The sequence below is a fragment of the Tenrec ecaudatus genome, chromosome 8, assembly GCF_050624435.1.
Source record: "Tenrec ecaudatus isolate mTenEca1 chromosome 8, mTenEca1.hap1, whole genome shotgun sequence".
Classification (NCBI taxonomy): domain Eukaryota; kingdom Metazoa; phylum Chordata; class Mammalia; order Afrosoricida; family Tenrecidae; genus Tenrec; species Tenrec ecaudatus.
In genome coordinates this window covers 53,102,417-53,128,974 of record NC_134537.1, presented here as the reverse complement: position 1 = coordinate 53,128,974, position 26,558 = coordinate 53,102,417, and the positions used below count along the sequence as shown (strand labels likewise).

Here is a 26,558-nt window from a genome sequence, read left to right as displayed (position 1 = left end):
CCGCAAAGAACTAGTCGACCTTCAGCCATTTCAAGAGCAGCTCCTTTGTCAGTTTGTCATACTGTGGTGGCTTGCATTTTGCTCTGATTTCAAAACAGCTGGTTCTTTATGGCGAAACATTTCCCTGGAGCTTCCAGATGAAGGACAGAATTAGCCACTGGAAACAGTGGAACATTGTCTGGTGGAGTGTCAGAAGCGAGGTCCTGCCAGCTGGAAGGCACTCAGGATACGGCTCCGTAAGAACTGCCTCCTCAAGGGAAAGTTACATTAATGACATAGAGCAAAGCGTCTGAGACCTTCACTTGCTGGTGGGATGCTACTCAAAATGAGAAGAAATAGCTGCAAACATTCATTTTTCCCTTAAAATGAAAAAAAAAATATTGGAAAATGAAAAGTCTGAAGTATGAAATTAGGGAATTGGACATTATTAAAAATGAATGCATAAAAATTGATACCTTAGGAATTAGTGAGCTGGTGTTGGCCATTTTGAATCATTCATGAACTAAACTGGGAGTGACACGAAAGGAAAGAGCTTCCTCATGGAAGTGGTCACAAAGACATTTCCACAGGTGAAGTCTGTCATGGTGGAAGAGTGTGAGAGATGGCCAGGCCCGACAGCGGCTCTGATCAGCTGTGATTAGCTTAAGACATAGGAAAGAAGTTGGTGAGGAACTATTAGTGTGCAAGGGAAGGAGAAAAGGCCACATTTTCTTGATGGACTCATTGGTAAAATCAGCAAATGAGGAATTATGTAACCGGAAATAGATTACTTTCACAGTGTAATGGTCCTAATGCTTTTAATGCATTTCAGAGGCATAGATTTTGGGAAAGGGAAAAACTGTACATTTAAGTGCATTCTGTTTTTCCACAGTGTTAATGGATTTCCTGATAAGCAGAAAATGTGTCAAACATTGAAGTAAAAATTTTCCGAGCAACACGATATTAATCTCAATTTTAATATTACTTTTAGGTTGGTGTTCATATACGACTTGTTTTATAATCACTTGTCATTTTGTATTTTGCTTTAAAAAGTTAATACCCTCAAACATTTTTGTACTTATCATTCTTAATTATAATTTTTAACGCCACATAATATTTCATATTTTGGGGGATATGTTTTAAGAAATCAAATGATTCTTTCAAATATTTCAACATTAATATAGTTCTTATTTTATGTTGTAATGATTTTATATTAGTTATTCAGCTTTTCAGTGTGTACTAATTTTAATGTAGTCTTTGAACAATATAATATCATTGATATCACATCCAAGGAATTTCAATGTATTTAATTGTACTCATAGGGCACTGTTGTATATAGGCCGTGAGGCAGTCACTTGCGCAGGTTTCCTGGTTTAACATCAGGTGAGTTATGGGTCAGGCTTGTGTCCTTTCACCCTGACTTATTCAGTCTGTGTGCTGAGCAGATCATCTAATAAGCAGGGCTAGATGGGCATCAATATTGGAGAAAAACTCAGTAACAACTAACCCATTTTACTTGCTGAAACAATGAAGATATGAAGCACCTTCTGGTCAACCTCGGAGATTATAGCCTTTAGTATGAATTATACCGCAACATTAATTGAAAATTCGTACAACTAGAACAATGAGCACATCAACACAAACAGAAAAGAAAAAACAACCAACAAACATTGTCAAAGTTTTCATTTTACTTGCGGATACACTGAAGTTCCATCTAAGACGCAGTATAGAAATCAAATGACCTGTTGCATTTGGAAAGTTTTCTGTGAAATACTGCTTTAAAATTCATTAAAAAGCAAACATGACACTTTGAAGATTAAGGTGTGCCTGAGGAAAGCCATGGTATTTTCAATCCTTTTATATGCATGTAAAACTGAACAATGAGTAAGGAAACCCTAAGAAGAATTCATGCCTTTGAATTGTGGTGTTGGTGAAGAATATTGACCATATACTGGACTGGCAGAAGAATAAACATATCTTTATTAAAGAAGTACAGCCAGAACACTCCTTAGAAACAAGAAGGGTGGGATGTTTTCTCACATTCTTTGGAGGAACAGAGAATCACCAACTAAATGGATTGAATCAGTAATTGCAAAACAGATTCAAATATAGCAACCATTGTGAGGATTGGTTCAGGGTCAAGCAGTGTTTCATTCTGTTGTGCAGATGGTCACTATGAGTTGGAACTGATTCAATGCCACCTAAATACAACCAGTATTGGATTTTGCTAGGAAAAGTTGATTATATAATAAATATAGGTTGGCTTCAGCAAAATCTTATTTTAAAAGGAGTAATCATTGGTTATAAAAAAAGAATGCCTTTCCCCATCTTATATTTACTCAAATCTATTTTTGCTTATAAAATGTAATATAAATACATTAAAATGCCCAGTCTGTACCTTAGTATAGTGTTCCACGCTGAAGGAATGGCATGAAGGCCATGTCTGACCTACTTTGATTTTAGTAGGGTGGAGGAGAAACCAGCTGCACACCAGATCGTGGCCAATTGCCACGCACAGGTTAGCAATGCCTCCCATTTGTTCTCTTACCAGTTCTCCTTCCCACCACACCCCACTTCTCTGCTGGGTTCAATAATCGATTGCAGTGGCCACACAGAACTCATAAGCAGTGCTCATGAATATGGGGGTTTATTAGGGAAAGTAACAGCTTATCATCAATTGAGATCAAAATAAGGATACAGACTTTTGTGTCCACAGCAGCATTTGTTCTCTGTTGGCAGCCACATATTTCTCTGGTCTTCAGCCCTGGTGATGTAGTAGTTAAGAGTTGAGCTGCTAACTGCAAGGCTGGCAGTTCAAAATCACCACCCACTGTGCTGGAGAAAATCGAGTCTTTCCACTCCCATAAAGAGATAGGGGCTGTTGTACTCTGTCTTATAGGGTCATCATGATTCAGAATTGACTTGATGACAGTGAGTTTTTTCCCCCTTTTCTTTTTCAGCATGTCAGCTACGTAGTTGTTGGCCTCTGCCTTGTTCTTTGGGCTGGAAGCCCACCGCTCTGCTTACGGACAGAGTTGGTGCTGCTCCTCTGCTTTGCCTTGTTATCTCACCACTGTGATCTTTGGTACCTCTGCTGCTTCCACCACTCAAGATAGGGCTCTTACCTGAGCTCTGCTGGCTGTTATTCTTTCTCGATGGTTCTGGGATTCTCTTTTTTCCTGCTTCTAAGATGTCTGACCTGACCATTCTCCTCTATCAGGATTTCACATACCCTATTTGCATAGTCTTACTCAATCATTTGGAGGGACTTGTAGAGAAATGGATACAAATGGTTAGAAGAGCCATAAGTAATTTCACTTAACAATAATATACATACATATATATGCATATGTGCATATAGATAGGTGACTGCTCTCCAGGTCCTTGGCAGCATACCAGAAGCTTCCCTCTGGAGTCCTCCTAGTCTGAATTAAGCCTCTGGCCCCCACCATGAGGGATTACTGTTTTCTTACTATAAATTTGTTTACCGGCTTCTGAACTTAAAATAGATTGACACAATATGTTGCATTTGTATCTGATTTCTTCATTCAAAACCCCTAAGACCAACTACACCAATAACAGCAACAAACAAACAGATAGAAACAAAAAAGCCCCACATTTTCAATCCCACATTTTATGCCCTGCGGTATAAAACGATTGCCCTGGTAACTTCATCTGTTCTCCAATGACACAGCACTCCATACCCAGGAGTTAGTGCCCTACGCAGCTCATCTCCCATTTGGTTGTTGTTTCTCTAGTTTTTAGATATGTAATTTGTAATTTAGAAATTGTCTGTTAGGAATAATTGAGGACCCACTTGAAAGCTGTATTGGGCTATGAGGACTACAATAAATTTAATAAAAACATATAGTTTAAAACAACACAAGTTGCTCTTTGTGATCGGCTCCCCCTTTCTCCCCGCCACCTTCCTTTTCCCCTCCTGGTGTCACAACTCTCTTTACTAGTCCTGAGGGATTTATCTATCCTGGATTTCTTGTGTTGTGAGCTCTTATCTGTACCAGTGTGCATGCTCTGGTCTAGCCATGTTTGTAAGGTAGAATTGGGATCATGATAGTGGGGGAGGAGTATGAAGCATTAAAGAACTAAAGGAAAGTTACATCTTCCATTGTTGCTATACTGCACCTTGACTGGCTCATCTCTTCTTATGACTCTTTTCTAAGGGGATGTCCATTTATCTACAGATGGACTTTGGGTCTCCACTTCCTCCTCCCCCTCATTCACATCGATATGCTTTTTTCTTCTGGATCTTTGATGCCTGATACCCGATTCCATCGACACCTCATGATCACATAGGCTGGTATGCTTCTTCCATGTGAGCTTTGTTGCTTCTCATCTAGATGCCACTTGTTTATCTTCAAGCCTTTAAGATCCCAGACGCTCTATCTTTTGATAGCCGGGCACCATCAGCTTTCTTCACCACATTTGCTTATGCTCCCATTTTGTCTTCAGTGATCATGTTGGGAAGATGAACATCACAGAATGCTGTGTTATTGTTCTTATGTTGAGGGAGTACTTGAATAGAGGGCAATGTCTGTCTGCTGCCTTAATATTTAAAATATGTACATAGATCTATTTTCCTTTCATTATATAAAAAAAATATATTTACATATGTATATTCCTGTATGTAGACCTCTTGATCTGCATATAACTCCCTCCCAGGGGGATGGACAACAGAAAAGTGGGTAAAGGGAAATAGTGGTTGGTGTAAGACTTAACTTTTTTTTTTTTATAAATAGTGGTTGGAGGGCGGGGGAGGTGGGAAATGAGCTGATACCAAGGCCTCAAGTAGCAAGAAAATGTTTTGAAAATGGTGATGACAACATATGTATAAATGTGCTTCATACAATGGATGTATGTATGGATTGTGATAAGAGCTGTAATAGCCCCCAGTAAAATGATTAAAAAAAAAAACTAGTTGCAAAGACTTAATCACTCATTCAAGGGAGAAGGGAAAGGTACTGGCATTTTCATGATTTTTAGTACATTACCACATTTGGCTTTGCATTAATTCTGTCTTCATTTTTTTGTGGCGAAATGGAAGTTCAGGTCATACAATTATCAGGTGACAGAGGCAAGATTTGAATTGTAGCCTGGATCTTTAGTGCATGTCAAAAGGGTGGGAGATGCATCATGTTCGAAAATACTGCATGAGAGGAAGGCCTTTTAAAGAAGCCAGAAGGGGCAAGTATAAAGTATAGAAGCTATTGGGTATCGTGTGATTTTTAAAAATTACATATAATTTTTACAGAAAACAAATAACATGTAATTTTAGTTTTGATTATAAAATCAAGACCTGCTGCTGATGAAAAATGTAAAACAAACGAAACTCCAGTAAACAGAAAGAAGGAAAGGAAAGCCATGTATGGCCTTGAGAGAACCCTTCTTCCAAAGAGAACTACTTTCCTACCCTTCCTTCATGCGGACATGCTTAATGTTTCACAGCACAACAAATGTAGTGCAGCACCTGTGCAGTGGGTGTGCGCTCTTCTCCTTAGTATTTACCATGGGCATTTTCCCATTTCACAAAAGGGCCTTCTGCAGCATATTGAATGTTGATCAACATTTGGTTATTTTGAGGAGCTAGCAAAACATTATATGCCCTTCCTTTTATGGCAGCGAATTTCTTAATTTTCGTTTTATGTTATAGTGAAATGCTGTAATTTAATTGACCATTTTACTATTGCCAGGCATGTAGGTGACTTCTAATTTTTCATTATTATAATCAGTGCCCTTGTAGCCACTCTTAGATATAAATCTTAGCGGAGATCCATGAGATCATATTCTTAGTATAAATATATTTTTAAGTACAGAATTATGCTTTCTTATTGATTTGGGTATTGATTAGCTCCTGAATGTAAAGATCATCTTAATTCTTTTAAAAATGATTTTGCAGAGAAGCATGAAAATAGCATATTTAACTTTTTAATTAGTGGCTGAAATATAATGCTACTATAATTAAAGTATGTTGTTATAAGAGGTGGCAGCTATTGGACTTTTAAAAAATAAGTTTGAAATGTTCTGTTACACTGTCCATCCTCACGCTGCACTGTCCATCCTCACGCTACACTGTCCATCCTCACGCTGCACTGTCCATCCTCACACTGCACTGTCCATCCTCACGCTGTACTGTCCATCCTCACGCTGCACTGTCCATCCTCACGCTGCACTGTCCATCCTCACGCTACACTGTCCATCCTCACGCTGCACTGTCCATCCTCACGCTGCACTGTCCATCCTCACGCTGCACTGTCCATCCTCACGCTGCACTGTCCATCCTCACGCTGCCACTCCCATCACTCTGAGATGTGATTTGAGTTGTATCCACTGTGGTAAAACCAGGTCAATCACAGGCCTACGCAGGCAGTAGTACTCTGTCACCTTCTCTTTCTTCCCTGCAGTGAAATAATGTGCCGAATAATTCTTTTTTCAAAGATGTTATTGGCATATGCTTCACATATCATAAAATTTAATCATTCAATCTTATTAAGATTTGTGCAATTATCACCACATTCACTTTCAGAACATTTTATTCTTGTTCTTGTATGTATTGTTGTTAGTACTCAATCACCCCCCCCCCCAGGCTCCCTGCCATGGCCCCACACAATTAACAATCCAGTATTATCTCTATAGATCGCCCTATCATGGATTTCATATACAACAAATAATACAAAATGCAAACTGGAAACACACAAAATCCCAGCAACAATGACTAAACAAGACATAGAAAACCTTAACCAATAAGAAAGCAGAAAATACTAGAAACTAGAACTTTAAAATGAGTCAAAAGGGTCCCTCCCAGCCTCATGACCCCAATCCTTTGTTTCTTTGACTCCAGTGCTACTTTACAAATCCGGCTAGACTGGAGCATGTCTACTGGTTTGGATAGGAGCTCTCGACACACGGAGCCCTGGACAGATAAACCCCTCAGGAACAGTAATGGGAGTAGCAGTACCATGAGGGTAGTGGGGAGGTATGGGGAGAAACAGGGAACTGACTACAATGATCAACATATCAACATAGTTATCCCCCCTCCCCCTTTGGGGACGAACAACAGAAATGTGGGCAAAGCGAGACACCAGACAGTGTAATATTAAATAATAATTTATAATTTATCAGGGGCCCACAAAGGTGGGAGAGTGGGGAGCGGAGAAAAGAGAAGCTGATACCAAGGGCTCAAGCAGAAAGAGAATGTTTTGAAAATGATGGCAACATATGCACAAATGTGTTTGATATAATTGATGTATGGATTGTTGTAAGAGCTGTAAGAGCCCTCAATAAAATGATTTAGTAATATCAAAAATGAGTCAAAAGGGAGATCAAATGATAAAGTGTTACATCTTAGCGTAACTGCATCTGCCGTCATCCACTTGACAATGCTCATTGCTAACAGAGCTAGTCACATCCCTGGACATCTTCCGAGGGGATTCTCCAGCCTGTAATCCATGTTGAGATCCTTCCAAAGTTCAGTCACATCAGGCAGTATTGTACAATTGCTTCAAAACATTTTCTTGAGCTCCTTGATATCAGCTCCCCTGTATCCCCTCCCTTTCCTACCCTCTCCCCAGGAACCCTTAATTTTATTTTGCTGCATCTTACTCTATCTAGTGTATCCATTTACAGACAATTCTGTTGTTCTAGCCTTTCAAGTGGGGCTCTCCACTCCTCAGTGCTAGCAGCTGCTCCCCCCACCCCACATCTGCCATAAAACACACATTTGATCCAACAATTATGCTTAATTAAGGTACTGTGGAAAATGTTTGAAGTCCTGATTTGTTGTTTTATTGTCTTTGCAGATCCACATCATAGATTTTGATGATGAAAATAACATTATAAATAAAAATGTTCTCCTTCATCAAGTGGGTGAAATTTGGCACATTAGTGCCAGTCCAGCAGATAAAGGTGTGCTAGCTACCTGTTATAGTAAAAGTAAGTGTGTTTTTTCTTAGATATTTGACTGTACTTGAAATGCGTTTTTTTGTTGGTTTTTTCAACCACATGTTGAACCTAAGGGTGGTTTCATATTGCTGGTGATTTCTCTACTCACTGTCATCAAGTCTGTTACAACTCAGAGCGACCCCATGGATCAGAAGAGAAGGGCCCTGGGGAGATTCCGAGACAGTGACTCTTGACAGGCGCAGGCGGCCATCTTTCTCCCTTGAAGCGCCTGGTGCTTATGAACTGCTAATCTTGTGGTTCGTAACCCAAAGTGCAGCCCCAGAGATGATAAGATTTGATGATTAGAACATACAGCATGTAAACAGAAGTTGTGGTATTGTGGGTACATGTGTACAGAAGTTATAACTCTAATATCCTAAAATTTAAAACTGGAATCATGTTGCTCCCAGAACATTAATCTCTTGGGATTGATGGAAGAATGTGATGGAAGTTCTTAACTGGGAGATATTGGTGTCCTAATGTATGAAAAAATGTTCAAAACTAAAGGTCTCTTCTTGAGGACTAGGTGCTCCTGACCGAAACTATGTATTGTACATCCCATCATCTGCATGTGAAAGTTAGACAAAGACCGAAGAAGAATTGATACATCTAGATCATATTGAATATACCATGGATTGCTAGAAGAACTATCTGAAGCAATGGGCTTAATCTTAGGAATTATTGGAGGCTAGTGCCGGACCAGGCAGTGTTTTGTGCTGTTGTACACAGGTCACTGTGAGCGGAAACTGACGTGGCGGCACCTAACACTGCTGAGGATAACTACTAACTAAACGCATTAATAGCGCGCTAAGAGAATTGCTGTGAATCTTGTCCCTTCCTCATTGCCCATGTTTAATCACACGGTGGTGTCAGCTATGATTCTATAGCAAAGAGTTGACCTGCCCCCTTAGGGATCCTAGCCTATCGTTGTAAGGGAGCACTTTGCCTGGTCTTTTCTTTAGTGAGCTGACTGGGCTAGGTTTTAACTGCTGATGTTTCAGTTAACAGTCAAGTACTTCACCATTGAGCTAAATCAGCGTAAAGTCTTGGCTATTTTGAGATATTCTTTAATAACAACTCTACCATGCATATATAGAAATTGTATGTTCAAAGCAAAACTCCCCTTTTCCAATGAGTTGATTCTGACTCGTAGTGCTCTTATTAGAGGAGAAAGTAGAACTGCCCTGTAGATCATTGGTTCTCAACCTTCATAATGCCACGACCCTTTAATACAGTTCCTCAAGTTGTGGGGACCCTCAACCATAAAATTATTTTACTACTGCTATGAATCGGGTGACCCCTGTGAAGGGGTCATTCTACCCCCAGAGGGGTCGCGACCCTCAGGTTGAGAACCGCTGCTGTAGAGTTTCCAGGGCTGTAATGTTTACCAATGTAGATCATCAGGTCTTTATGTATAGAGCAGCTGATGGGTGCAGACCACTGACTTTTTCATTAGCAGCTGAGTGGTTATCCACTGTGCCGCCAGTGAATAAACGCTGTGCACTAATATTCCCTAAATGAAGACTTTTCCGGCTTAGTTTCTGGCTTCCTAACCTCTGAGACCCTTTTCATGTGCGATGAACCACGTATCTTTGACACCAAACAACCATGATTCTTTCTAAATTCTCTTTCTCATTGTCAATAACCTGGTTTTCAATTTCTGGCACTCCATTTTATAAGCCGAGATAAGTCTTTGTTGTATAGATTCTAAAAATGATTCCTTCATTTATTCATCCATGCTAGAGTTTTTTTATTTTAGATATTTAGCTGTTACTCATTTAAAAAATATTTATTTCATATTCTGGCTTCAAAAATGTTATATAGGGATCACCTTCTTTTATTTATTTTTTGTCAGTATGGTCACCAGGATGCTCCATTTCTAGAATTCTATGATTAGACTCACTGCTTCATAGAATTTTGTGTACATTTGTTTCTACTTTAAGGTTATATCTGCTTTTTAAAAACAACTCTCTTCCTCAGGGGAAAATAATATTTTATGACAGACTCCCAGAGTCCATCTTCTTTATTTCTTGTTTGTGGCTTTTAATTTGTAATTGCATTTCATTTATTGGGAATAAAATCTCAGTGAATTCACTCTAATTTTATTCTTTCTTTTGTCATCAATGTTAGATTGGAGGCTCTCAAAAAAAGACTGCCTCTTTGTTATTTTATCTCTAGTAAAAGTCACCACCAAAAGGCTTGATTGAACTTGGTTGTTCAGCCCTACTTTTCTTGTCAAGATATTTGATATAGTAACATAGTTTTTATACATTTCGTACGCTTCTGCTCAAGAACTAAGGGTAAAATTTGAGATTCTCTGGGCGGTTTTAAAGGTGAAGTATTTTACTATTAGCAAAACCTTGGTGGTTGAAAAAGACCCACAGGTTTCTCATACAAATGGAATGGCAGCTATCTGATATTTAAGGTTTTGAACTCTTTCTCATTTTGCCAATCTACTGTTTCCTTAACGTTGCTGCGGTTCCATCAGTAACCCCTCCCTGGCATGGTGGCATTGTAGTTACTTCTGCTTCCCATGCCTTTGGCCAGTCTATTTTTTTTCCTCTTCCCCCTTTTAAGAGGTTGGCTGCCTTCTTTGGTGGGAGATAACCACGATTCTGCATATGAAAATAAAGATTTTCATCCTTTAGAAAGTGACTTTCAAAAAGTCTTAGAACCGTTTTATTGGGGGCTCTTACAGCTCTTAAAACAAACCATACATCAATTGTATCAAGTACATTTGTGCATATGTTGCCATCATCATTTTCAAGGCATTTTCTTTCTTCTTGAGCCCTTGGTATCAGCTCCTCCTTTTTTCCCTCTTCCCTCTCCCATCTTTCCACCCTCGTGAACCCTTGATAAATTATAAAAATTATTTTCCTGTCTTACACTGCTGCTATTTTGACCAATTTTTTATGAACTCTTAGTAACTGACCTGAACTCCCTGTCTGAAATGTCTTTACCCCTCCTGTTTGCCACACAATCACACGTATGCTATGCCTTGCCTTTGTCACATTCTATTGGTTGGAAGCACTCTGTAGGTTGTATTAGCACTCAAGGATAAGGATTAGAAACCGGAGGGAAAACTAGGGAGTGAGAATAATGGGGCAACTACAAAATGTGAGTACGCATCAGTCACTTTTGTGCCTCAAGGATTCATGTTCCTCTTCTGGCTTGAGAATTTGCCCTAATATAGCACTAGATCAAAGTCTGAAACCTAACATCTAAGTCAGATCTATCTTCTTCCAGATGTGAGGCTTGTGGGCTTATTTTGTTAAGTATGACTCTTGGACCACACTTCTCCATTTGTTTCGGTGAAACTAAAGAGACAAAGTATCTGCCCTCGTTGTATATAACATACATGATAGGATAGGAATAGGACGGCAACTGTAGACTTTTGTTCAAAGGGCTGGAAAATAGAGTGAATAAAGTTTCGGATATCCAGTTAGGCAAAGCGTAGCTAGTGTTCTTGTCTTTATCCTTTTTAAATTGCTGGACTTGAAACTTCTGGACTCTGGATTTTCAGTTTCACCCTGTGAGTCACTTTCCTTTTTCATGAAATGTAGTGTGTGGTGCAAGTGGAGTAGTTTTACCATTCTGCTTCCTGCAGTAGAATTTTGGGGGTCTGAAAATCTTTAAAATTTTTCCACTTTCAACCCATTGCCCAATTCCAAAGTTGCTCCCACATATTGGGGGTTTGTTAGTACAGCACTTCATTCTAACTTCTAAATTATGTATTAGTTTCATGAGGTGCTTAAGAAGACTACTATGAATTTAATGGCTTTAAGAGGCATACCTTTCTTACTCAGCTGGTCTCCCAAAGCTGCAATCAATGTGTTAACCAGCTGTGCTGGTTTTTTTTCAGTCTTATTCCAAAATCCTATGATTGTTCCTCATTGATTGTGCAGATAATGTTCAATCACCAGGTTGATAATGTGTACAAATCAACAATCCATATATTTTCATCTGAAACATAGTTAGCCTATACATGTATACTTTCTTTTTCTCAACAGTGTTTTACATTCTCTACTAATGGTGATATCCATAGAACTACCATATGCCCCATGGCGATGATTTACAATGTCCTTCAACAAAGTACCAGTGATGTCTTTAAAGTGAACGAGGGACATATATAAATCATAGATATATAAATGAAATTTAAACTTGCGCATTATCATAGCCTTAGTCTAAGAAAAATTAGTTCTTATGACATGGGTCTGATCAATCCCTGGCCCTATGAAGTAACCACTAAAGATATGGGTCCTATAGCACAGTATGGCGAGGGAAGCAGATGGTGCCCAGCTATCAGAAAGAATAGTATCTGGGGTCTTAAAAGCTTGTCTTTAAAAAGTAGCCATTTGTGTTAGTCTGGGCACTCCGGAGAAACAAATCCACAGAAACTCATATGTATGAGAGTTTTATATAAAGTATAAGTGCACGTCAAGAAAACATCCCAACCCAGTGCTGCCCAAGCCCACAAGTCCAACATTAACCCATATGTCTGACACCAATCCATAAAGTCCTCCTCCATCTTACAAAACAGATGCAATGATACTGATTCAGGAGGAAAGCCAAGTCAGTGAGTGTATAAGCATCACAGTGCTAGCAGGGGTCTCCACACAGCTGCTTCAGCACCCAGGGCTGCATCAGGGTAGGTCCATGTGGCTTCTCCTCAGGGATGTCTTGCAGGAAGTGACCCTTGCCAGCTGAAGAAGGGAACTGGCTAAGGCAGCTGGCACCCTGGTCCAACAGTCAGAAGCAAGTTTAATAGCTGCCAGTTTAATAGAACAAAGTGCTTTTGCATTGAAGGAGTACTTGAGTGGAGGCCCAATGTCCATCTGCTACCTTTAATACTAAACCTATAAATATGTGCAACTCGATCTATTTACCTATCTTCATCTGTGAATATATTTACATATGTACATGCCTGTTTTTAGACCTCTGTAAATGCTCTTTGCCTTCTAGTTCTTTCCTCTTGTCCCACTATCATGTTCAGCCTTCATTTGGGTTTCAGTAATTCCTCTCAGTTACATTGCCCTTGATCAAGCCCTACCAGGCCTCCTACACCCTACTCCCCATAGATTTTGGATCACTTGTTGTTCCCTTGTCTCTGGGTTTATTAACGCCCACTTCCTTTCCCTTTCCTCCCCATCTACCTTGTCCCCCCCAGAAATGCCGGTCCCATTGTTTTCTCCTCCAGATTGTTTATCCCTCCTAGCATGTCTAGATAGACCTGCATAGATAATAATATGCCCAAAAAAACGAAACAGAGCAAAACAAAGCAACAAAGGAAAATAAAACATAAACAACAAATCCCAAGACAAAATAAAGAAAAGCCTGTTAATAGTTCAATGTCTGTTTGTTGATCTATATGTGTTTTTTCCAGTCTAGTCTGATGGGGTGCCATGCCCTAGCCCCACAGTCTATTTTTGATTTTCCCTGGGGACTTCGTTGCTCTGTATCCCTTGCTGTTACGTTGCATGCCCTTAGTGTTTGGCCTCAGTGTGGTGGAATCATATTGGGCACAATTCTCGCGCTCTGTCTCCAGGGTTGTCCCCTGTAGCACTATGGGTCAGTGAGGGATGTTGTGTCTCATAGTGTGTCCGGCCCTTTGTACCTCTCTGTGCTTTGGCTGCTCTGGGCGGGAATATTGTTCTCAGGACTTGGTCGTCCAGGATGTGTTCCACTCTCTCTTCCTCCCCCTTCATTTGCTCCTGTGTGCTCTGATCAGATATGTCCTTCTCCCTGAGCTGTAGCTTCAGTGCTGTCCTCTGAAGTGAATTCTTCTGCGGCAAGGGGTGCCTGTCCACGTAGTTGGGATTGGGGCAGGCCCCTGACTTTACCAGTTTTCATCAGTTGGCTGGCCTCATGTCATACAATGTAGTCATTTTATCTATGACTATCAACACCTTCCACATGTGGCTGTAGCACCGATGAGCTCTCATGTTGAACAGTCACTGTTGCTTACTCCAAGTGTGCCCATAAGAAAGGGACAACTTCATAGAAGAAGGGCTGCACAGGGTAAAGCTTATTGAATAGGGAGAAGACTTGGTCAAAGCCTGTTTGCCCGAGTCCTCAATTACAGGTGACTATGAGAATGCTTTTTATAATTGAGAGTCCTGGAGTTTGTCATTGAACTATACAGGTGTTTTAGGGTCATGTGGTGGTCTTTTTAGGCATAAAACATGTGGAAAAATACTTTCTGTTTCTTATTAGTTGAAAAGCTTAGTTCTGTTTAAATTGTACAACTACAATGAACTTCCTGTTCTAAATTGTTAGTATCAGGACTAAGAAAGCAGACCTAGGTATTCTGCCACAAATAACACTTGTTTTAAGAGTTCTGGAAGGTGAACTGATCTCAAGAGGCTTAAACAATCAAATTTCTTGACTAGACAGAATTTAGATAATTTCAGAGACTTAAAAGTCAGTATTCACAAAGAGGAAAGCTGATCTATGTTGATTAAGTAGGCATAATCACTTTGGGGAAATGATTTTAAGATATTAAATAAATATCTTAAATTTGCATATATTTGATAATTTCTGGGACATTGTTGTAAATAATGCACTTTAAATTTTAAAAAGTGTGCTTGTTGAGTTAATTATTGGTAGTTCTAGGACTTGAGTCCCCACTTATTGACTGTCTGTTAGGGACTATTCTCAGTTTTGTTGATTATGGGAGGGACCATGGGGCCTTTTTAATTCATAGAGACCCTGTGTACACAGAATGACACGCGCCAGTCATGTCATCCTCACAATCGTTTGTCTGTTGGAGCTCATTGTTGCCACCATGGTGTCCCTCCATCTTGTGGAGAACCTTCCTCTTTTTTGTGGCACCTCTATTTTGCCAAGCATAATGTCTGTATCTCCAGGGTCTGAGTTTCCGTGACCGCATAACCAAAGTACTTGAGGTGAAGTCTTGTCATCCTCATGCCAAAACAGTATTCTGGCTGTACTTTTTCAAAGACAGGTTTGTTTGTTCTTCTGGAAGTCCATGGTACTTTCAGTGTTCTTCACTAGCACCCTAATTCAATGACCTCCATTCCCAGAGGCTATACATGGACATTTAAAATGCTGTGTGGTAACATATTAAGCAGCAAGAGAAAATGAATATAATTAGTAAGCATTACTTAGCATTGTTCTGATAGCTCATAGGTTTAGGTAGACTGCTTCCCTTTAGTTGCCCTAAATCTTTTCATTTAGAATCAGAAGCTTCCAGAGATCCAATACTCACACTTCCCATCAGTGTTTGAAGGCAGCATGGCCCTTATACAGTTTTCTAATCTGTCATCCTCTCTAGGAAGCAAGACAAAATTGTCTCATATCTTTCATGTCAAAGCTCTGAGAGTTCTATGCTTTTTTGCCATGGATAGAATGGAAAGAATTAATTCCAATATGGTTGTGCTTTCCCGTGTGAAATGCTGTGTCCCCTGTACCTTTTTCCACCCCCCTTGCTCCCATCTATAATCAAATGGGAGTTTCAATCTGCTTGACTTCTGCTTACCCTTAGAAGCTATTCATAGTGTCATACCTAATCTACATAAAATAATATATAGCGATAATCATTCTCCTGGGAATAGGTACTGAAATATTCTGTTTCAGACGCCTCCTGAAAAGCTTAAAGTTACAAGATATAAGCACACCTTGCATAATTTAACACATACACACAAAAGTGGAGAGATTCAACATGTTTTATAAACAGCCACTTTTGCTCTATTTTCTGCACTTAGCTTTTCTATAAATCACTAGACTTCTATACTACAATAAATTAAATAGGAATTAAATCCAAAAGCATCACAAAGTTAGATTAAAATGTATTGCTTAGGTTGCCACCTCATTATAACAGATTATTTTGTAAAGACCAGAATTGCATTAGATCCTCCTTATCTTCCAATAATGTTTTCCTTGTGTCATGCTTTTAACCAGTTAATTCCTGGGCTGGTTGAATGCATCTTTCAGTATATACTACATATATTGTTCTGTTGTGCTTATTTATTGTTGTATGTTTCAAGGAAAGACTACAAAGAAACTGTTCTTTGAAAGCTATTGAGCTTGAAATATGACTGGAACCCAGGAACCAAAGAAGTTCTTGTGTTTTTCTTTAGTGGACGGCAAATGTGTTTTCTTCTCTTTTGCAGCCTCTTACTGCTTTTGGTTTCAGTTAGTTTGTATATTTTGATTAATGATAAACATTTGTTTGTCTAGAGACGGAGGGACTCTAAGATATACCTTTAGGCATACATCCTGGTGATGGTGTTGGTAGAGGGGTAAGTAGAGTATGGGAAGTATGATCAGTAGATGGAAAAGGCAGAGAGCAGTTTGCCGATGCCCAGCCCCATGACTTTTTTAATAGTGACCTACTTCTAGCAAAACAGTGTTCTCTTTCAAAGATATTTGCTGTGTCCTGAATGTATACTGAAATTCCTCCTTATAGATGTTATTGAGAAAAAAGGAGAAAAGAACCATAGAAAAATGTGCTCTAGGATAAAAAAAAAGCTTGTTCCATAGCTTTATGTCTAAACTCCTGGAATTTTGTGCATATATGTTTTTCTAAAAAAAATTATTGGGCGATCTTACAGCTCTTTATTTAAAAATCATATCATTGGGAGCTCTTACAACTCATTTCACAATCCATACATCCATCCATTGTGTCAAGCACATTTGTACATTTGTTGCCATCATCACTCTCAAAACATTTGTTTTCTTCTTGAGTCCTTGATATCAGCTCCTCATTTCCCCTCTTCCATTCATCCCTCCCTCATGAACCTTTGATAATTTATAAATTATTATTTTGTCATGTCTTAACACTGTCCGATGTCTCCCTTCACCCACTTTTCTGTTGTCCATCCCCCACTGAGGAGGTATATGTAGATGCTTGTAATTGGTACCCCCTATCTACCCCACCTTTCCTCCAGCCTCCAGTATCGCCACTCTCACTACTGGTCCTGAAGGGATCATCAGTCTTGAATTCTGTGTGTTTCTGGTTCCTATCTGTGCCAGTTCCTATCTGTACCAGTTTCTGGTACCTATCTGTACCTCTGCTCTAGCCAGATTTGTAAGGTAGAATTGGGATCATGATAGTGGGGTCGGGAAGGGGCGGGAGAGGAGGCATTTAGGAACTAGAGGAAAGTTGTATGCTTCATTGTTGCTACACTGCACCCTGACTGGCTAGTCTCTTCCCTGTGACCCTTCTGTAAGAGGATGTCCAGTTGTCTACAGATGGGCTTTGGGTCCCCACTCCACACTGCCCCTCATTCTCAATGATTTGATTTTTTTTTCTTTGATGCCTCATACCTGATCCCTTCGACACCTTGTGATCACACAGGCAAGTGTGCTTCTTCCGTGTGGGCTTTGTTGCTTCTGAGCTAGAATACTGCTTGTTTACCTTCAAGACTTTAAGAACCCAGACAATATATCTTGTAATAGCTGGGCACTATCAGCTTTCTTCACTACATTTGCTTACGTACCCACTTTATCTTCAGCGATCTTGTCAGGAAGGTAAGCATCATGGAATGCCAGTTTAATAGAACAAAGTGTTCTTGCTTTGAGGGAGTACTTGAGTGGGGGCCCAATGTCCATCTGGTACCTTAATACTAAACCTATAATGGTCTTTCATATGTTGAACCATCCCTTCATTCCTGGTATGAATCCCACTTGGTCATGGTGAATTATTTGTTTTATATACTTTTGTATTCTACTGCCCAGTATTTTGTTAAGGATTTTTGCATCGATATTCATTAAGGATACTGGTTTGTAGTTCTTGATTCTTGTGGAGTCCCTGTCTAGTTTTGGTGTCAGAGATACACTAGGTTCATAGAAGGAATTTGGGAGTTTGCTGTTTATTTCTGTGTTCTCTTAGAGTTTGTGTAGGATTGGTGTCAGTTCTTCCTGAATGTTTGGTAGAATTCACCTGTGAAGCCATCTGGTCCAGGGGATTTTTTGTTGGTAATCCCTTGATAACCTTGTCTATTTCTTCGATTGCTGTGGGTCTGTTGAGATTCTTGATGTCTACTGGGGATAGTCTACGGAAGGGTTGTTTTTCCAAGTATTTGTCCATGACTTCGGAATTGTTGAATTCATTGGAGGACTGTCCTTCATAGTACTGTGTATTTATCCTTTTGATTTCATTAGCATCTGTTGTAATGTCCCTCTTTCACCCCTCATTCTTCCTATTGAAATTTGTTCCCTCCTTTCTTTGGTTAGGTTTGCCACCAATCTGTCGATTCTGTGTATTCTTTCAAAGAACCAACTTTCAGCAGTATTAATTTCCCCCATAGTTTTCTTTCCCTTTCCTGAATCAGCCCTGATTTTTATTATTTCTTTTCTTTTGCTATTAGTAGGATTGTCCTATTGACTCTGCTCTAGTTGTAAATTTTTTGCCAGCATATCAATAATAAGTCTCTCTTCCTTTTTCACGTGTGCATGTATTGTTATGAAACTTCCTCTGATAACTGCCTTTGCTGTCTTCCATAAGTTTTGGTACGTCGTCTTCGCATTCTCATTGGTTTCTAGAAATTTGCTAATTTTATCCCTGATCTGGGCCGCACTCCTTTTTTGCAATAGAGAGTTATTCATCATCCAATTGTTTGCTCCTGTTTTCTTTGTCTTCTTTTTGTTAATTTCCAGTCCTATTGCTCAGTGGTCAGAGAGGAATATCTGTATGATATTAGTGTGCTTAAATTTATGTAGATTTGCCTTATACCCCAGCATGTGCTCTCTCTTAGAGTATGTGCTATGCAGACTTGAAAAGAATGTGAATTAATTGTATTTGGATGGAAAGCTCTGTAAATATCAGGTGAAATCGTCTAATTGTAGTGTTTAGATCTCTAGCCTCCTTGTTGAGTTTCTTTCCCTGTGTTGTATCTTTCCCAGAGAGCGGTGTATTGAAGTCACCTACTATAATTGTTGAGGCTGTGATTTCTTTTTTAATCTTTAATCGTTTGGTTGACGTATTCTCGTTCAGGGAATATATGTTTAAATACTTAGTGGTTCTTTGTCTACCATTCCCTTGAGCATTATATAGTGTCCTTCCTTATCTCTTTTTATGGTTTGTACTTTGAGGTCCATTTTAACTGACATTAGGATTGCAACCCCTGCTTTTTTTGAACTGTTGTTTGCGTGCTATGCCTTTCTCCAGCCCTTGTTTCTCAGCCCATTTTGTGTGTAATCTTGAGATGTGTCTTCAGAGGCAGCAGATTGATGGGTTGTGTTTTCTAAGTCGGTGTGCTAGCTTCAGTAATGCATGAGTTCAGTCCATTGATATTCAGGGTTATTATCTCTATCTGTGGACTCTGTGATTTCATCTTATATCTTTTCTGTTGGGTGTTTTCCTACCCCCTTTTCTTATTAGTGTGTTGTGCATGTGTGTGTGTGTGTATTATTTTAACTTCTTTCCATCCTTAAGCCAATGCTATCTTAGGGTCTCTGTTTCCCTCTGAGTTTCTCTGATGATCTTTTTATGTTTTTGTTCGTGTTTGTTAAAGTGTGCTCGGCTGTCTTCTAGGTCACTGGTGTGGTTCTCTGCCTCTTCCAGTTGGTTGGATAAGTCTGTGAGTCTGCTATTGGTTTTTGTTATCTCATCCCTAAGCTCTTGTATTTCCCTTTGGTGTGTGGACTTTACCTCCTCTATCATTTCAACCATTTTTTCTGTATTGTTTCCCTCATATCCTCTATGACTCCAAACAGCATTCTGAAAATTTCTTTCAGTGGCAGATCGATATCTTCTTCTTCTATGCATGTTGTTAGGTTCTGGGCATCTTCTGCCATTGCCTTTTGTTTCTCCTGTTTTTTCGTTGAGGTAGTTGGGGCTGATTACTGTTTGTATTGCGTTGTTTTGGGGGGAACCAGGCGCCATTTTCCACGGATTCGAAGAGCACTGGCTCTCTCTGGGAGTCTCCTGCGAATGATTCTTTGAACTGTCTGCAGCTAATTTCACTATGGAATTAGTCTACCACTTTATCTTCCTGTGGCTTCATTCTTTCCCTAATCAACAAGTTTGATGATCCTCTCCGGGGACACTGGTTGGGTTGTTATGGACTCACACGGATGGTGCTGTACTGGGTAATCCCACAATAAGCTGTGATGGTGTGACTCACAGTAGCTTGGGGCACTGCAGTGGATGTGCCGGGGGTGTCCGCTGCCATGGGAATGCCACAGAAGGCTGGTGGGTTTGTCGCTTTGGTGCAGAGCACCGGGAATGTTGGACAGAATGGCGCTTGTCAAGAATATCCCTATGGAGGTTGGGCAAAGGTTCCCACAGTAGCGTGGAATGTTGGTGAGTGTTAGCCTAGTGTGAGGCACTAGGAAATGCGAAGGAAGTTCCCCGGTCATGTGGGATCATAGAGGATGGATAGGAGCTCCCCCATCCAAGTAGGCAAGGTTTCCCCAGAAGAAGGTGGGTGGGATTTCCTCAGCCAGGTATTAAGGTCTGCAAAGGGCGGGTGGGCGGAATTTGTTCTATAAGGTGTTGGTTGGGATATCCTTTGGTGGAGGGTGGGTGGGTTTTGGGTAAGTGGGTTTTCCCAAGCCTTGGGTTAAGCTGCAGAGATTGGAGTGCTTCCTGCTTGGTAGAGGGCAGGCGCAAATGCCCTAGGCTAAGGGGAGTGGTCTGGAGGTCAGCAGTGGTGTGTTAGATAAAGGGAAGAGAACAAGAAATAAAATATAAATAAAAAATGAAAGAAAAAACAGTCTGCTGAGACTGTGTGTTGGGATAGACAGAAGAGAGGGAAACAAAAGTAACAATATAGCTGAGTCTGATCTATGACCCTGGGGTTAGAGGGATTTAATCCCTGATCTGAGGCTGCAGCAAGATCCTGGCTCTGGCCAGGACAGTGGCAGGGTTAAGGTCAAACCATGGCCATCCTCCACTGTGGTAAACTAAAATCGCCCAACCTTCCCCAAACCTAGTGGATCTGTGCCTACTTGTCTTTATGATGCTCCTCCTGTGACCCGGCAGTGTGGAATTTCCCTCTTAGTAACTCTCCTGTGCTGACTTCTGCAAAGTCCTTCTGGTATGTGTTACTCAGTCACCATCTTCCCGGTTGTCTCAAGTTGGTCTTTTTGAGAGCTGTGAGCTCTAGGGGTGCTGTAAGAGTAGTGTTGAACTCAAATATTGTGTTTTACAATTATAAAAATACTATTTGTCTAGTAATGGCATGCATTTTGGGAAGGTCAGTCCTTTTTAGAAATCTTGGTATTCATATTTATTGTAGACAATAATATTTAACATATCATTTATTGAGATATGCAAAATCTATAGAAATTAGAAATCAGCAATATGATACAATTCTTACATGTGCATGTGTGTTTTTGTATGTGTGCCCACATGCCAAGGAATACTTATCACAATGACTTTGTAAATAAAAATGGACATTTTATTCACTGAAAGTTTTTCTTAAGGGACATGTGAAAACCTCCTTGGATATATTTTGTCTCACCACTCAAGAGGATGGGAAATATAAGCAATTTCAAATTTCTCTCACATAACTTCAGTTCCTACAACTCCCAAGTACAAAACTCCTTAGTGTTTTGTTCTCATCACAGTCTATTAGAAAGTGATAGAAAATTTGCACCAGGTTAAAGTAATCTATTATAACTCTTTTCTGATCAAACTGGACACCCTTCTATTCTAGATAATTCTCTACTCATGTAAGGAACAAGTGACAGGCCCAAAAGGTGGCCGATTTATTGGGACTTTGAACTGCCAGTTGGTTTCTTAGCTATTAACTGCGATGACTGAGAATATGTTCTCAGAGTCAGGTTAGCAGCGGGCGGAGGAGATGTATGTATATTGAACTCTCGGGATTTTTTCCTAGATGGGTTAAGACAAATAAATGTTTCGAATGCCCACTTTCTTTTTTTAAAAATTTACAACAAAATACATTACTACAAAAATAAGAGGAGGAAATGTGTCTCGAGAAGATGATATATTAATAATATAGTACAAATTCATTGGGTAAAAGCAGAAATCTTAATAGGAAATGACACGATGGCAAATTGCTGATAGACCAAACCTATTGCCTTTGAGTTGATTCCAATGCATAGCTATCCTAGAAGACAGAGTAGAACTACTATATCTGGTTTCCAATGCTGAAGTCTTTATGGAAGCAAATTGGCACATCTTCTTATGTGGAAAATCTGGTGGGTTCAAAATGTTAGTCTTTTGGTTTCTATCGATTTAGACACTGTACCACCAGGGCTCCTGAAATTACTGGTAAGATGTGGTCAAGGGGGTATCTTGATAATGGACTGTACTGAGATAAAAAATAACATCTTAAATTCTTCTTATATATTTTTAAATCATTTCATTGGGGGTTTGTATAGCTCTTATCACAATCCATACATACATCCATTGTGTCAAGCACATTTGTACATTTGTTGCCATCATCATTCTCAAAATATTTGTTTCCTACTTGAGCTCTTGATATCAGCTCCTCATTTCCCCTCTCCCTTTTATCCCTGCCTCATAAACACATGATAATTAGAAAAAATTTTTTTCATGTCCTACACTGACCACTGTCTTCCTTCACCCAGTTTTCTGTTTTCCGTCCCCCAGGGAGGTGATTATATGTAGATCATTGTGATCAGTTCCCCCTTTCTATCCCCACCTTCCCCTTACCCTCCTGGTATCCTTCCTCTCAATTCTAGCCCTGAGGGGGTTATCTAGCGTGAATTCCCTGTGTTTCCAACTCTTATCTATATCTGTGTATGTGCTCTGGTCTAGGCTTATTTGTAAGGTAGAATTGGGGTCATGATAGTGTGTGTGTGTGGGAAGCATTAAAGAACTAGTGCAAAGTTGTATGTTTCAATGTCGCTATACTGCACCCTCACTGGCTCATCCCTCCCTGCAACTCTTCTGTAAGAGGATGTCTAGGGAACCGATTACAAGGATCTACCTGTGACCTCCTCCCTGGGGGACTGACAACAGAGAAGGGGGTGAAGGGAGATGCTGGGTAGGGCAAGATATGACAAAATAATAATCTATAAATTATCAAGGGCTCATGAGGGAGGGGGAGCAGGGAGGGATGGGAAAAAAAGAGGACCTGATTTAAAAGGCTTAAGTGGAGAGCAAATGCTTTGAAAATGATGAGGGCAAAGAATGTACAGATGTGCTTTATACAATTGATGTATGTATATGTATGGATTGAGATAAGAGTTATATGAGCCCCTAATAAAATGTTTAAAAAAAAAAAGAGGATGTCTAATTGCCATCCTATGGGCCGAGTCTCTGCTCTGCACTCTCCCTCATTCACTTTGATATGATTTTTTGTTCCGGGTCTTTGAAGTTTAATCTGGAAGGCTGTGTTGAAAAAGCTTAGATATCTCAAAGGAAAGGATGGAAACTCTTTGTCTTTCCAGTAGTGATGCCTGTCTCTGGAGCTAATTATTTCTTTGGTTCCCATTTTAAAATGTGCTTATTTTAGTTGTTTAAGTACTTGTGCATTATTTGGCTCCTTATAATTATAGTTTTATTCTTCTCCAAGAATACAAAGGTTTTAATCCATGGTTTTTTTGTTTGTTTATGTTTTTAATACCTTGGGATAAACTTTAAGAGTTAAAAAATGTTAAGACTATGTATTTTACTAGTTTGTGTGTTTGTTTGTTTTCTGAACTAGAACATGTCTGTGTTTGTATATTTGGACACACTACTTTTCATAATAGTCCCCCTCTTTGCTAGATTATTTGTTGGTGACAGAGTGCCTTAAAGTCAACAGAGGGCACCAGCAGTCTACCTCTGTGTCTCTAAGTCACTCTCTGTCATTATCTTTCTTTCTCTCATTGTATCAGAGTTGGCTGTGTCCTAGACTTCATTCCTTATATTGAAGTATGCATTTTTAAAGGCTTTCATCCACTTCTCAGGAGTTCCTATAAATGTTTCCAGAGACAGCAAGGCCTTGTTGGAAACACACACTTTGAGAATTGGACTAAATCCTTGAAATCTAACTAAGGTGATAGAAATTAGATTGCAGTTCCTACTCTAGCATTTTGTAGATTTCTGCAGAGAAGTAATATTGAATTTAGTTCCTTTACTGGTGAACTGTAGGCTAACAAGAGGGATACTTGGTCAGCCTAGAGGGCCCTACAATTGAATGAGGAGGGAGGGAGATAAAGCTGGTATACCTGAAATAATTAGAGAATGGTAATTCACTATGTGATCAACAAGAAACAGATGGCATAGCCTATGTTACAGTGCTGCTTAACGAAGAGACACATTAGTGATGGGAAAAATCACTCCTTTCCATTAAGTATAGACACTTTGACAGGTATTGTGAGTGCATAGGAGATGTAGCAGTCCAGAGCTGAAATCTCGGAGACTGATGGCAATATTACTAAACTATCTATCGTATCCCAAGCATGACTTTTGGTATATTCCCTCTTCTTCCTTGCGCACTTCTTTGCCTACATATTTCAAACCCTCGTTTGCCCTTTAAAAATGCAGTGTGACTGTCGCCTATACCTGAAAGCTTTCTCTTTTTACCTTTTCACCCAGCCTCCAGACTGGGCCACTGCTGTCTTTTCAGTGCTGCTGTCTGAACAGAGGTAGCACTTCCCACCTGGAATTTTCATTTCTAAATTCATATGTCTCTTCTTTTTCTCTTGGCCTGGCCTGGGTACTCCTGGAGCACCTGGAAAAGAACACTATTTACCTTCGTGACTCATGTGCCTTGACAGCACTTCATGTCCAGGGGACCGCATATCCTGAGAGTTGTGGCTCATGCCCATTGTCCTGGTGTTCCTTTCAGATGGGATTGCCTTTTCTCCTAAACTTCCCACTTGGTATACTAATAAATACTCAGAACATATTTACAGACTAAATTAACTAGTTTGAACTCTATTGAAATCGTGGTGTCAGCAAGACTTAAAAAGAGACCATGGCCTTTTCATAGGACCAGAGGTACCGAGTGTACTGAGAACATCAGTAGAAGGAAACTCAAGGAGAGATGATAATGGGATTTATCTGTCTGCGCTAAGGGGAAAAAACCCTGGGCTGTAAGTGAGGTGGCACCCGGGACCCAGAACACGTTTTGACCCTTTCTTTGTCTTGATTTCCTCAATTATTAATTAGGCATGCTAACAGCTTTACACATCTTACAGGGCTCCTTCCTAAATTAATGAGACCAAAAGTAAAAGAGCATTCAACCATTTAAAAGGAAACTAAATGTGAAACAGTCTAGTTAGTTTTATCAAATCATTGCCATTTATTTTCCAAGTATTTTCTCTGTTAAAATGGGACAAAGGGTCTGCAGAGACAAGGAGAGATTGCTCTTGTGTTAGTGATTCAGTCGTATGGTAGGAAGAATACTGAGGCGAGTAGTTAGAAAGCTCGGATGCTGACTTTTCCTCTGGTGTCCCCTGCATGTGAGCTAGAACCAGTCACATGACCGCTTGGTCTTCATCTAAAAGGGGGACAATGAAGCAAAAATTATCATTTTAGAGTGAAAGAGACAGATATACACTCAGGCTGCAGTGAGAGGATTTATTTTGAATTTGTGACATGCCTTCTGCAAATGTGAGGTTATAGAGATCTGTGCGAGCAGCCCTCTAGCGTGGGAGGTCTCCGTCTCCTGAGTGCCCAGGAGGTGCCATTGGGGTTTGTTTCCAGCAGTGGAGAGACTGGAAGGTGCGTAGGCATTCCTGCAGCCATGGCACTCTTTGCATCATAAAGCAGCGGATGCAGAAGCCTTTTGGAACACAGGTAGCAAAACTTACCAAAAGCATTTTGTCAGTACGAAAGAATTCATACATGGTCACTGCTTAACAATCCACTTATACCTTTGATAAGTGGTAGCTCTTAAATTGGGTACAAAACTTTTATATACCAGAAGCCATGGGCTAAATGCGGTCTGTCTCTCAATAGCGCAGTCTTATATGATTTTAAGTGAAAGCAATTATTTATTGCCTAAAATGAATGTAGGATGTACATATTACAAAGTAGAATGCAAAATACACTTGAGTTTCATAAATAAAACATGCAACTTGCTGAGGATCCCTTCAGAAAATGTCCGCAGATCCTGTTATTCAAACATTTAACAGTTTATAAAGCACATTCCCATATCTTGCACCGCTTCCCTTTGCCTTTGGTGTGGTTCAGAGGAGAAAATTAAGGAAGCACTTTCGAATGGGGTGCGGAGAGGGAAGGAATGCTCACAGGGAAACGTCAAGTTTTGTGTCCATGCAGACAGTTTTCCTCAAATAGGAGTGGTTTTTGTTGATACAGACTGTTTTCCTCAACTCGATGCACCACCCCACCACCCTAGGTTCTTTGCACCATTTGCTTATTTTGATTGTACTCTTCCAAAAAGTAATAGGATGATCATCTTCTGTTAAGAATTAGCTTCCTTTTGGTATCTGCCTTTTTAAGAATTCCAACTATCTTCAGACTAACCTAGGACAGCAAGCCATAATGGCACACATGGTAGGAACCACAACAGAATTGGCCATTCGACGACCTAGAACGGTGACCTAGGCTGATGCCGAGGGCTCAAAGCGCATATGCCGTGGGCATGTCAGTGAGCCTTGAGCTGTAGCCCGTCTATCACCTTTCCTCTTCTGTATGAGAGTTTGATCTTTGGTGAGCTTTCTAGGTTTGCATTCTCAGGAAACTAGACAAGGGGAGTATGTCAAATATG

General features: G+C 39.9%; 1 protein-coding gene across 2 annotated transcripts in view; it reads left to right on the top strand.

Moving 5' to 3' along the window:
- EIPR1 (EARP complex and GARP complex interacting protein 1) overlaps positions 1 to 26,558 on the top strand; it is a 241,402-nt gene that overhangs the window by 45,272 nt on the left and 169,572 nt on the right. For both annotated transcript variants that reach the window (XM_075555673.1, XM_075555672.1), the window contains one exon: positions 7,794 to 7,926. In XM_075555673.1, coding sequence (XP_075411788.1) covers positions 7,794 to 7,926 — 133 coding nt within the window. The remainder of the gene's footprint in view (positions 1 to 7,793; positions 7,927 to 26,558) is intronic.